The 10,548-nt window shown below is 49.2% G+C and overlaps 2 protein-coding genes across 2 annotated transcripts in view; one reads left to right on the forward strand and one right to left on the reverse strand.

Moving 5' to 3' along the window:
* LRRC75B (leucine rich repeat containing 75B) overlaps positions 1-10,548 on the reverse strand; it is a 23,569-nt gene that overhangs the window by 9,803 nt on the left and 3,218 nt on the right. The window contains exons 3-4 of the mRNA XM_009643144.2: positions 6,163-6,291; positions 2,828-2,940 (exon numbers count right to left, since the gene is read on the reverse strand). Of these exons, the coding sequence (XP_009641439.1) occupies positions 2,828-2,940; positions 6,163-6,291 (242 nt within the window). The remainder of the gene's footprint in view (positions 1-2,827; positions 2,941-6,162; positions 6,292-10,548) is intronic.
* Positions 8,738-10,548, forward strand: part of GGT1 (gamma-glutamyltransferase 1) — a 45,648-nt gene continuing 43,837 nt past the window's right edge. Inside the window, exon 1 of the mRNA XM_035898569.1 lies at positions 8,738-8,806. The gene's annotated coding sequence lies outside the window, so the exon portion shown is untranslated. The remainder of the gene's footprint in view (positions 8,807-10,548) is intronic.

The raw sequence follows: 10,548 nt of genomic DNA on the forward strand, positions 1-10,548 counted from the left end.
CCTGCTTGGCTCTTAATGGAGTTTACAGTTCCAGATGTCCTGGCATTGCTATGTATCGAAGCAGGAGTGATTGAAGAAATCTATCTTCTTCTTTCTGCTATATGAGTTCATGGGTGGCTCACGTTTGTCTTGCTGGATGTTTTGGGTCCCATTAAGAGTAGATGGGGATGTAACTACAGTTACAGTTTTTCTGACCCCCTGGTTTGCTATTCGATGGTGGGGAGGAACACCTGATGTGTGATCCAGCTCCAGTATTGCTGGTCTTTTCCATCTCCCATACCACATCTCCCTAACAGCCCAAATGTAATTAAAACCTGGCAGATGCTCTAAGCTCTCTGTGTGTCTGGGCTTGTTAATTATCTCCTGGACCCATCTGACATGCTGCCAGAAAGCAGAAATTGCATTTCAGAAGAGAACAAGGGGGTCCTGCATCAGCTCTGCGAAAGGCCGAAGCCAAAGCCCACAAGACTGCAAAAGCGAGAGGAGAATTCAGTTGCTGAATGTGGTGTCCATGTGCTGATTCATCCCTGCTGTCCCAAATCCCCCCTAGATTTTAGAAATGCCTTCAAAGTATTGCTGCTACACCCATGCTTTTTACAGGACCTTGAAGGCAGGTAGGGTGCAAGCCAAGGGCATGGGTTCAGAGGCAGAGATTATAGTAAAATATTCCCGCTAGCCGACAGAGGAAAGCAGAGAATTTGGATCAGGTAAAAACAGCCTGGCTGGACAAAATTAGGCCCTGATGTCTCCAAATGAAGCAGCTATTTCCTGCCTGCCTTCTACTGGCAACATCCATTTTCTTGCAGCGGCCTCAGATGCCAACTCTGCAGGTGCCTTTTGCCGCAAACTGCAAACCAGTTCTTCTCCAAGTCTTAAAAGAGGAAGCTCTGCTGTTTAATATTTAATCAAAATTATTTTGTGCCTTATGTAACACCTTGCAGCTGAGTGGCTGCCAGGCAGGGCCACCCATTTTAGACCTATATTGCCCTCCATCACACATTGCCTTGCTGCCCTCTCCCTGCTTGTGCTCACAGATGTCCTGTACCTGGCCAATACTTAGGGCCTGACCCCTCTGTGTGGGATTTGGGCTCATGGGGTCCAGAGCTCTTCCTCTGGCCACAGACCTGCTCTCTGTGTCATTACTAAGTGATGAGTTTGCAGCAGGAAGTCCTCTGCTTTCCCCAGGCTGTTGCAATTGGAGGGAACACCTCCAGTTTGACTCTCCAACTGGAGAAGAGGTTTGTTTTGCCTGCAAACAGGAGTGTGGGGGCAGAGGGTTGAGTTAGGTAGTGGCAGGGAGGGATTTCTCACTTGGGAAACCAGAATGAGGCTGTGCTTCAGTAAAAGGGAGCTTGGAAAGGGATGGAGACAGACCCTCTCTGGAGCTTGGAAAGGAATGGAGACAGACCCTCTCTAGAGCTTTCCCTGTCTCCAGCACTTCTTATCTTTAAGCCTCTCTTCTCTATCGTGGGAGGTCAGACCTGCTTACTGCATCCTACATCTCCAGTGCCCTGCAGGATCCCATAGGGAAAATGTCATTTAACTGAGTGGGTCTGGAAAAGGACTTGCTCAGCTCTGGTCCCTTGGTGGTCTTCTGTGCTGTGGTTCCCACCTGCAAACTGGCACAAACAGTCCTGCCCTGTGGGGTGCTAAGTCACAGAGGGCTCAGAGTCAGTGGCAAAGTGGAGGTACAGGTTTGAGAGGCAGATGGCCTGGAAATCAGGGTAGTAGGGATTTTATTCCTTAAGATGCACTGGGGATATGCATGGGTGTCAGAACGAAAGGTACAGTGAAAATGTCAATACCCATGGGGGATTTTAAGTTGCTGGCACATGCATCAAAGGCTCTGAAAGTCTCAGGAAAGCCCAAAGCCATTCTCACAGTGCTGCTGGTTTTCCACTTTTTTTTATCCAATTCTGCATTTATTCCTGTGAAGCTAATGGGGCTGACATGACCCTCTTTTTCTTAGTCACTTCTCTGTCTTTTCTTTAGCTCTGGTGATCTGCATCACAGGAACAGGCTTTGCTCAAAGAAAATGAGGAGAGAAGGGGTGGATTTAAAAGAAGTAGGGATTGCTCTTTATCTGGTTAGAAAAGCCAGCGAGTGTCAAGGAGAGAACAAGTGTGGGTGTCTGAATATGTTTGTAGTAGTGGAAAGCAGCTGCCATCCGGTAGCTGTCTGTGGCCAACGTGCCTTGAGACGGGTTTCTTGTGCATGAGGCTCTGCATCATCTCAGGTCCCTCTCTCAGTCCTGGCGAAGAAGTGGGAGGTAAGTAAGGATGGTGATTTCTCTGCCAGCCACCCCAAAGTGGTTCCTACTGAATGGGATGATCAGCTTGTGGAAGAGCCTCATAATGGGAGACGTTCCCCGCAGGCAGGGAACTTATACTGGGATGACAAGGACAAAGTAGGATACAGAGCTGAGGCCAGCTCAGCTCGGCACATGGGTGTGTGTATCGGCAAGGCTGCCAGCTTTGCCATGCTCCGAGGGCCAAGCACCCTGCAAGCCCTGCCGGCAGGGTTGTCTGTGTTGTGCTATCAATTTCAGTGGGACTGATTTCAGTGCAACTGGGAGAGGTTGAGTAAGCCTACATAAAAAGGAGTAAATAGCAAACCAGTTTGGAGGAAGCAGTGTTGGCACTGACCCTGTGCTGTTTGGCTGAGGCTTTCTAGGAGACTGAGCAGAAGGTGCCATGCAGGTTTTCAGCCCTGCCTTTCTCTGAGAAGGGCAGTAGGGGCAGACTGGGATGCTGCTTGGCTGCAGCACAGTTTCTCCTGGCAGATCCCGCTCTGTACCCATCCACGCTGTCCCTGCCAGGCTGCTTACCACACTTGGGACTTCCGCCGGGGCATGCCGTGCCGGTGCCACTTTGAGTGGGGAGTTAGGTGGTAAATCAGCTGCCTGCAGATCCTGTCCGAGGATTTCCAGGGATCATATTCCTGAAAGCAAAGGGACAGCTTAGCCTCTGCATGCACCACAGCAGAACATGAGGCAAGAGGGAGGACAGAAGATAGGAAAAAAGGAACTGAGGTGGTAGTGGAGCAGGGGAATGTATATAGGTGAGGAGATGAAGAGGAAAAGAAGATGAGAGAGGAATTATGAGAAGGCCTGAGTTGCCTCTGTGCCACATGCAATCTCCTCCTGGGGTGGAGGAGGAGCAGTAGGAGCTCTGCACTGCCAGGAAGGACCCCAGCCAGCATATTTCTGCCCAGAGCGGGGCTACAATTTCACACCCTACCAAGGAGCGAGTGGAGCTCAGAAGAGGAGTTTGTTTTCTAGAGCTGTGGCAGGGGTCCTGCTCGAAGCCAGGCAACACCCAGGAAGGTAGGGGTGGCTGACAATGTGAGAAGAGCTCTCTGCAGAGAGACCTTTTCTTCAGAAGATCTCCACTTTCAAAAAAGCCCAATGTGGCAACAACATGGATGTCTCAGCTCACTGCTGCATCCTCAGTAGCACCCATCTCTGGATGGGCAGACAAGCTGCCAGCTCCTTGTGTTACAGGACTATGATAAATTTCTATCAATTATCTTGTTGCCATGCCTCCCAAACTCTAACTGCATACTGTCTTTGGACTGACTATCTGTTCCCCTCATGTGGAAAGTTCAGTGGTCAGCACCCTTGCCCCATCCCCCAGGTGCTTCTTGCTGGGAGAGATGTGCCCTGGGACATCCCTGCTCCTCCTGCAGCAGCACCCTCACTCTGTTCCCTCCTGTGCTCCAACTAGGAGATGCCAGGACAGGGAACCAGCGAGTTCCCCATACTCCATCTTACTACTTTGCAGTCCATTCTGCTCTTGGAGGTTTGAGTTTGGGAGCTTCCCAATGCCAGCAGTTCCTTCCAGTCCCTGCAGTAACTCATCAGGAAAAGATGGCACCAAGATGGTTGCTACTTTCCTGGTTGATTTTTGCATGCATTCTCTATTGCCATGACTTTGAACAGCACCTCTCTTCTGCTGGTGAAGCAGAACGGTAAATGGCAGCTGCTGAAGGCTGGGATTTCTGCCCTCTCTGTCATATTTTCCAAATGCTGACAGACACCTGCATTCCCATTCCTCAGCCCTCCAGCTGTGGTGCAACAGATGCATCAGGGATTTGATAAGTAAACATATAGTAAAGCTGTCGGGGAATATGCTAATTTATTCTTTATTGCAAGTGGTAAAGTGCTGTACTGTGGGACAACAGCTGCACTGGGACTTTCCTAAGCAGTCACTGAATCAGCTGAACTCCCCAGGGATGCACTGCCAGCATGTGGCTGTTCTGCTGTGCCAAGTGGAGAGGGATCCCAGCCTCATTGCTCAGCTGAACACCCCCTGATCCCCTGTCCCAGCTCCCCTAGGAACCCCACAGGGACTGGCCCATGCCCTTGGGTTAGGTGCCTTGTTCTAGACTACTTACTACTGTGCTGGCAAGGCTGCAACTGGCACCCCGCTGTCACCTACAAGAGCAAACCTCTCCAAGTGGGTGCACGTGCATACCAGGCTCCAGCACAGAAGCTGGCACAATGCTCTGCAAGTGTCTGTTGGCTCACAACTGAGAATTACCCTCCTGTTCCTTCCCGTGTCCTCACTAATTTAATTTCCACTGACAGACTGGGAGTTGCATTCAGCCTGCTTGCCTGTAATGTAGTTACACCCACCAGACACTTAGCCAGGGTTGGAGAGGGGATGTAGTCTGCTGATATTTGTGCTGGGAAGGGTGCTGGTGCTATAGGGTGCTGAGTCTCTCCAACCCCTTAAACTCCTGTTGGCTTTGAGGGGCAGCTCAGGTGCTCAACATCTTCATTAGGAATGGGGAAAATCTTATCTATATAATGGTATGTGTGTCAGTGCAGATAAGCATGTGCATCTATATAACGTGAAAATGGAGACAGGGGAGGTAGATGAGTGTGTATAAAAAATTGTAGTGTGTTATCTGCTAGGCACCTGGGTACTGGAGCAGGGCAATGTCCCCCTCATGCTGCCTCCCCTGAAGGGCACTGCACAGCATGAGGTTGGAGATGGTCTGGTGGAACAGCTGGAGTTCAGGTCAAGTGAAGTATGGTTAAGAGGGACTACTGCTGCAAGCCACCCTCTTCCCTCTTAAATGCTTATAATATGTGCATAAAAAATATACTTGAAAATAAGATTTTTTTTCAGACTGTATTGCAGCCCAATGACGATGATTAAACTTTGGCTAAATGTAGTTTGGCTATTGAGACCTGACTGGTTAATTGTTATCAGAGACCCTCAGGAGATGGCAGAACAAGGTTAGAAATGTCACTAATCTACACCAAGCATTTGGTGTGCTCCCTAGGGCACCGCTGTTTGCTCTGAACTGTGTGTACTTAATATCCCTCCTTGAATACAGAAATGCACTCTATTGCTCTCCTTATAAAGCAAACGTGACACTTGCCAAGCCTGATGAGCAAACGGATGTATTGCAAATCCAAGTGTTTGTGGTGCAAAGGGTTACAGAAGTAGATGGTGGTGTTGTAGTGGGACTGTGATAGCTGTGATGTTTGTCTGCACTCAGCCTTGCCTGTCTTTGTTTCTGCTCTCCTCATTTTCTGAAGGAAAGCGCTGGAGCAGCACAGGGATATTGTGCACACAACACACTTGATTCTTGAACTCTGAGTTGCAATATATTCCTATAGCACCATTCTTTACTCGGAGATCTGTGAGGTTGTAGGGGGGATGTAATGCTGGATTAGGGTAGCTACATATGGCAAAGGGCCTGGGAAGAGAGAGGTCCTTGTCTTCCTCCTGCAGAGGCACCAGCCTGGGCAGAGGTGCAGAGAGCTCTATTCCCCTCTGCAGCCCCATAAGCACCTCATAAGGTAGCTTCTTTGAACCTCTGGGGCATACCAGTGAATATGGCACCACCATCTGCCCCACGTATCTTTATCTGGCCTGTACCATGTCATCAAGTTTATTATTGGCACAAAAACTAAATTCTTGATTTTTGTGCACATAACCACCCCTTCCTTCAGGTGCATTCATGTTCTGAGGTAGTTTTAACTGCTTTCTACAGAAATGCGCACAACAGTCTATAAGCTACTGCTTCAAGGGCATACACTAGCTGGTTCTGAAGGACTGCAGAGCACCACCCAGCACCAGCCACCCCATTAGGGCTCTCATTGCATCAACATCGCAAAACATCCACTAAGCTGAGGGAAGGGTTCACCTTTTTTGGACACTGCAGATCTCTAGCAAGGCTCATCAGCAGGTCATGGGAGATGGGATCCACCAAATTGAGGAAAGTCGCATTTTTGTAGAGCACTTCATTGAGGAATGTTCCTTCCAGTCCCAGATCCTACAAGAAATACACGGTGAGTCAGATACATGGGCTCCCTTGGAACTACAACCGTAAGGTGTTTTGAAATCAGAAAGCAAGTCCCATAAGGTGCCAGCATTACTGTGACAGGGGATGTGGACAGCCAGAGAGCTGAATGAGATGCAGTGTTAAGCTGAGCTAGTCAGCCTAGGGACTGGCCACCTTGTTTCCACCTACCACAGGAAGGTGAGAGCAGTATCGTTTCCAGGCTGGCTGGAGCCCAGAGAGAATTAGCTCCAGAGAAACTTGCAGTTTTGCCAGCTTCCATGTGTGAATCTACTGAAAAAACTGAGCAGGAAGGCTGGCTCTAAACCTGCGTCTCCAACTTCAGCTTTTCTGGAAGAATCAAACCTTTCTCAGGTTATTCAGATACTGCCATACACTCCAGTGATGGCTGGTTGACTAAAAGTCCTGCCCATCAGTATGAGTTTAGCTGTGCTTTGAATTTCTCAGGAAGCGTTAAGCACTGGCAGTGTTGCCTTTTGGGTGCAATGGTAAATTTATAGGTAGCTCTACACAAGTCATGGGGAGTCCTCTTCCCATCTTCCACAGTGTGAGCTAGGGGAACATCTGTGGTCCATGCGACTTGCCTGCAGGGACCAGGGTATGGGGCACGTCTTTGGGAACAAAAAGCCTCCCCAGGGGCCAGATGGGTGATCTTACAAAGAACTAAGCTGTTTCTTGCTAAGAGGAAAGCTAAGATCTAATATATGACACAGTTATTACAATCAGGAGGTACCACAGAGCTGGGGGGGAAGCATCTGGGAAAGAGAGATCACATACTCACATAAAAATATCCCAAGGGCAGAAAAAAAGCGCCCCAGGAGTAGAAATGCAGAACAAAAAAGCTCCCTAACAGGGGTAGTGCTGGGTTTGATTCAGTTGACAAAGAGGGCTCAGCTGAGGGAGGAAACAAGTCCACTCTGTATGCTGCTGCCAGGAGAAATGAATAAGCAAATGGGTGCCCCATATGTTTGCGCTGCTCCACTGAATGTGGACTTCAGGTAGCACCCAGTGAAAGATGTACTGAGAACTCAAAAAAAGCTGGGTGTACACACATACATCACCAGCATGGATGGAGCCATAGCTGGCAGAGGTGTGGGATCTTAACCCGAAGCAGCAATCAAAGCCAGTACTGCATCCACTCTCTGAATGCGGCTGGATCAAGCAGAGAGCACAATACCAAAGAGAACCTGGCTACAGATCTGGTGGAGAAAGGGAGAATAAATCAACTGCTTTACAGCCCCATCGCTGTGTGTACACACATGATACCCATAAGCAACCAAGGAACCCTGAAGGACAGACAGCCACAGGCACAGCTGGATGTGAGCCAGGAGCGTACCAAGGCATCATGCCAATGCCTCCCTTAACTGTAAGGCTTCAGGGAATTGGAGCCTCCTACGCCAAGTGTAATAGGCACGGATGAAGAAAGCTGCCGAGAGGATGGCATGGCTGGGCATGCAGCAGTCAACGTTGGAGCAGTAATTAAACTCCCCCAACTGCAGCCATACCATTAAGATGAATCTGCATTCCTATTAAAAATCCTGCCTGCAAGGGTTTTATAAGTAATACAGCTTTAAATATTCAATTCACATTGATAGTCTATAAATTCTTAGCCCAGGGGTGTTTTCTGGTTCATCTTACTTGTTTCCCTCCTTCTTTCTCTCTCTCTCTTCTTGGAAAATTTTGTATCACCTAAAGGTAGCTGCAGACAGCAGAATATTGCAAGTCTTGCCAGTTCAGCTGGCTGAGTGCTGTTATCTTAAAAATGACACTTGGCCATTGTCTCAGCACAGGGAAATCAAACTGTACCAGACTTTTTGCTGGTGTTAAGTCTAATGTCTCCCCTGACTTCAGCGGAGTAAAGCCCACTTAGACCAGCAGGAAAGCTGGTCTGTCTTTTGCAGGTGGGTATTTCTGAGACGGGCAAGATGATGTGCAATGGAGCTGTCCGAGTGTTCCCATACAATGTAAGTGTACAAGAGTGTACACCTGTGGTTTGCAGTTGTTCTCTGTGCAGTCTTCTAAACCGCTACAATCTTGCATATCTGTTAGTGGATCTGCTGCTGGCTGGCTGGCTTGCTTTACTTTATTACACCCTCCTGACATCCTAGGAGCAGTCCACAGCCCTTTGGTGTCTGCAGACCACAGGTCAAAAACCACTGGCAGATATAATTACATCCTGCGGGGTGCACCTGTAGGGCTGGACAAGGTCCATGTCTGCTGGAGCAGCAGGAGATACATTGGGAGCCTGTGCCCGCCGGTCTGGCTGAGCACATCTGCTCATTTGGGGAGGCTGCGATTCTGGTCTCGCCATTGCTCTGCCTTCTCTAGGGTGTTTGCACCCTGGCCCAAGGCACAGTGATGAGGTATGGCGTTAAATATCCTCGCTGTCCACTAGAGTGAATGAGATCTCTCTCTTTTTACAGGTAACAAACAGACCCTCACCTGGGACACATTAATCCGTGGCTCCTGACAGCGTGCTACTGCCAAGGTAAGCCAGTTTGTGTAAGGACGGACATGCTGGGGACTAAGCTAAGGGCTGAATTTAGTGGAGGAGTGAGGGAAATTGGTAAATGAGAAAAAAGGCTGATCATAGTACTCTTTGTAGCTGACGTTGGATATGTGAGGACTGGTTCTGGTTACATGACCCCAGCCTGGCTGATGCTTGTGTGTAGTCATTGAAGGGTGCAGTATGCCTTAGTGGTGTAGCCCTCTGACTCGGAAATCACCGCGGACACAACGAACTAGAGGCTCTGGGGTGATGTTGGATGGGTTCCCGTCTGACTTGGCGGGAGTGTGTCCCACTGCTCTGCCATGAGCAGATGAACAGAGGGTCACTGTTTCAACATGGACAGGGAGAGATGGGGATCAGGAATAACAAGGGGAACTGGAAGGGCAGTGGACAAAATGTGAGTGTTCAGGACATGGTAATTCCCTGTGCAGATGTGGGGAAGCCAACTGATCCTGAAAGGAGCTGGCAGGCTGCATTGAAAGGAGGGCTTAGAAATTACCCTCCATTCCAGATGGCCCTGTGACTTAGCATTCAAACGCTGGCTGTTCACAGATGGACCTTCTGGAGATCTCCAAGGTCTGTGGGGGATTTTAGTGCTTCTACCTCAAGGAGAGGTGCTGAGTGCTACAGAAAATGACATTCTGTAGTTCTGGCCTCCAGCATACCCTACAAAAGTCTGTTCGTGTTACGTCGCCATGTTCATGCAGTGAGTGGTTGCCTCTCTTTCTTCACAAGCTTCTTGCAACAGTGCCTTTCCAAAACTGTCTTTGCAATCTTATTCAACCCTTGCCTGCCAGACCAGTGCACACATACAGGCTTTCTGCTGAGGGTTTATCTATCTATATGTGTGGCAAGAAGGGCGTTTGTGGTGCTGGTAGCAATATTCATGTGAACACTAAGGCAGTGGACAGGAAAAGTAGGGTGTAATTTTTGGTCCTGTAAATTCTTACTCATGAGCGTGCAACTTGCTGGTAGCCCAGAGCATTGACCACCACTGCTGGATGTGTTGTAAACCCCAGGACGTTCAGAGCAGAAACAGGGGCTGTTAATGCAGCTCCCTGCAGCTGGTAGCATGGCTGTATGAGCATCCCAGCAAGCCAGTCCCTGCTCCGACGTACTCACACCCAAAGGTTACTTGCCACTGTGGCAAGAAACTCTGTATGTTCCCAAATTAAGTAGGGGGCTGTTAGCAGCTCCCTGCAGCTGGTAGCATGGCTGTATGAGCATCCCAGCAAGCCAGTCCCTGCTCCGACGTACTCACACCCAAAGGTTACTTGCCACTGTGGCAAGAAACTCTGTATGTTCCCAAATTAAGTAGATCATTATCTAATGAAGCAACATGATAAGCTAAGAACCGATGGTGTTTTATGTCCAGATCAGAGGGATGATTTGTCCTCTGTGGTACTGATTGCAGAGCTGCCTGCAGTTTGAGGGAGCTGAGTTTGCCTGGAAAGTGATGGTAACACTGAGTGATGGAGGAGATGGCTCTGTTCCAGCAGCAGGGCTCTGTCCTCAGCATCAGTTAGGCACCACGCTGTCTGCACACTGGCTTTTCTGTTCCTGAATGGCGGCAGACAGAAACAAGCTCCCACTGATACACTGACCCCTTTACCTCTCCTCTCAGCCGAGGCTGTCCCAGAGGTCCTCTCCAAAACCATTTTGAGTGCTTCCGAAGACAGAGCTTGGCCAGCCTGGCTGGGCGGGTGTATGGGGATGTGGTG

The sequence above is a fragment of the Egretta garzetta genome, unplaced genomic scaffold (assembly GCF_000687185.1).
Source record: "Egretta garzetta isolate BGI_Z169 unplaced genomic scaffold, ASM68718v1 scaffold447, whole genome shotgun sequence".
NCBI lineage: Eukaryota > Metazoa > Chordata > Aves > Pelecaniformes > Ardeidae > Egretta > Egretta garzetta.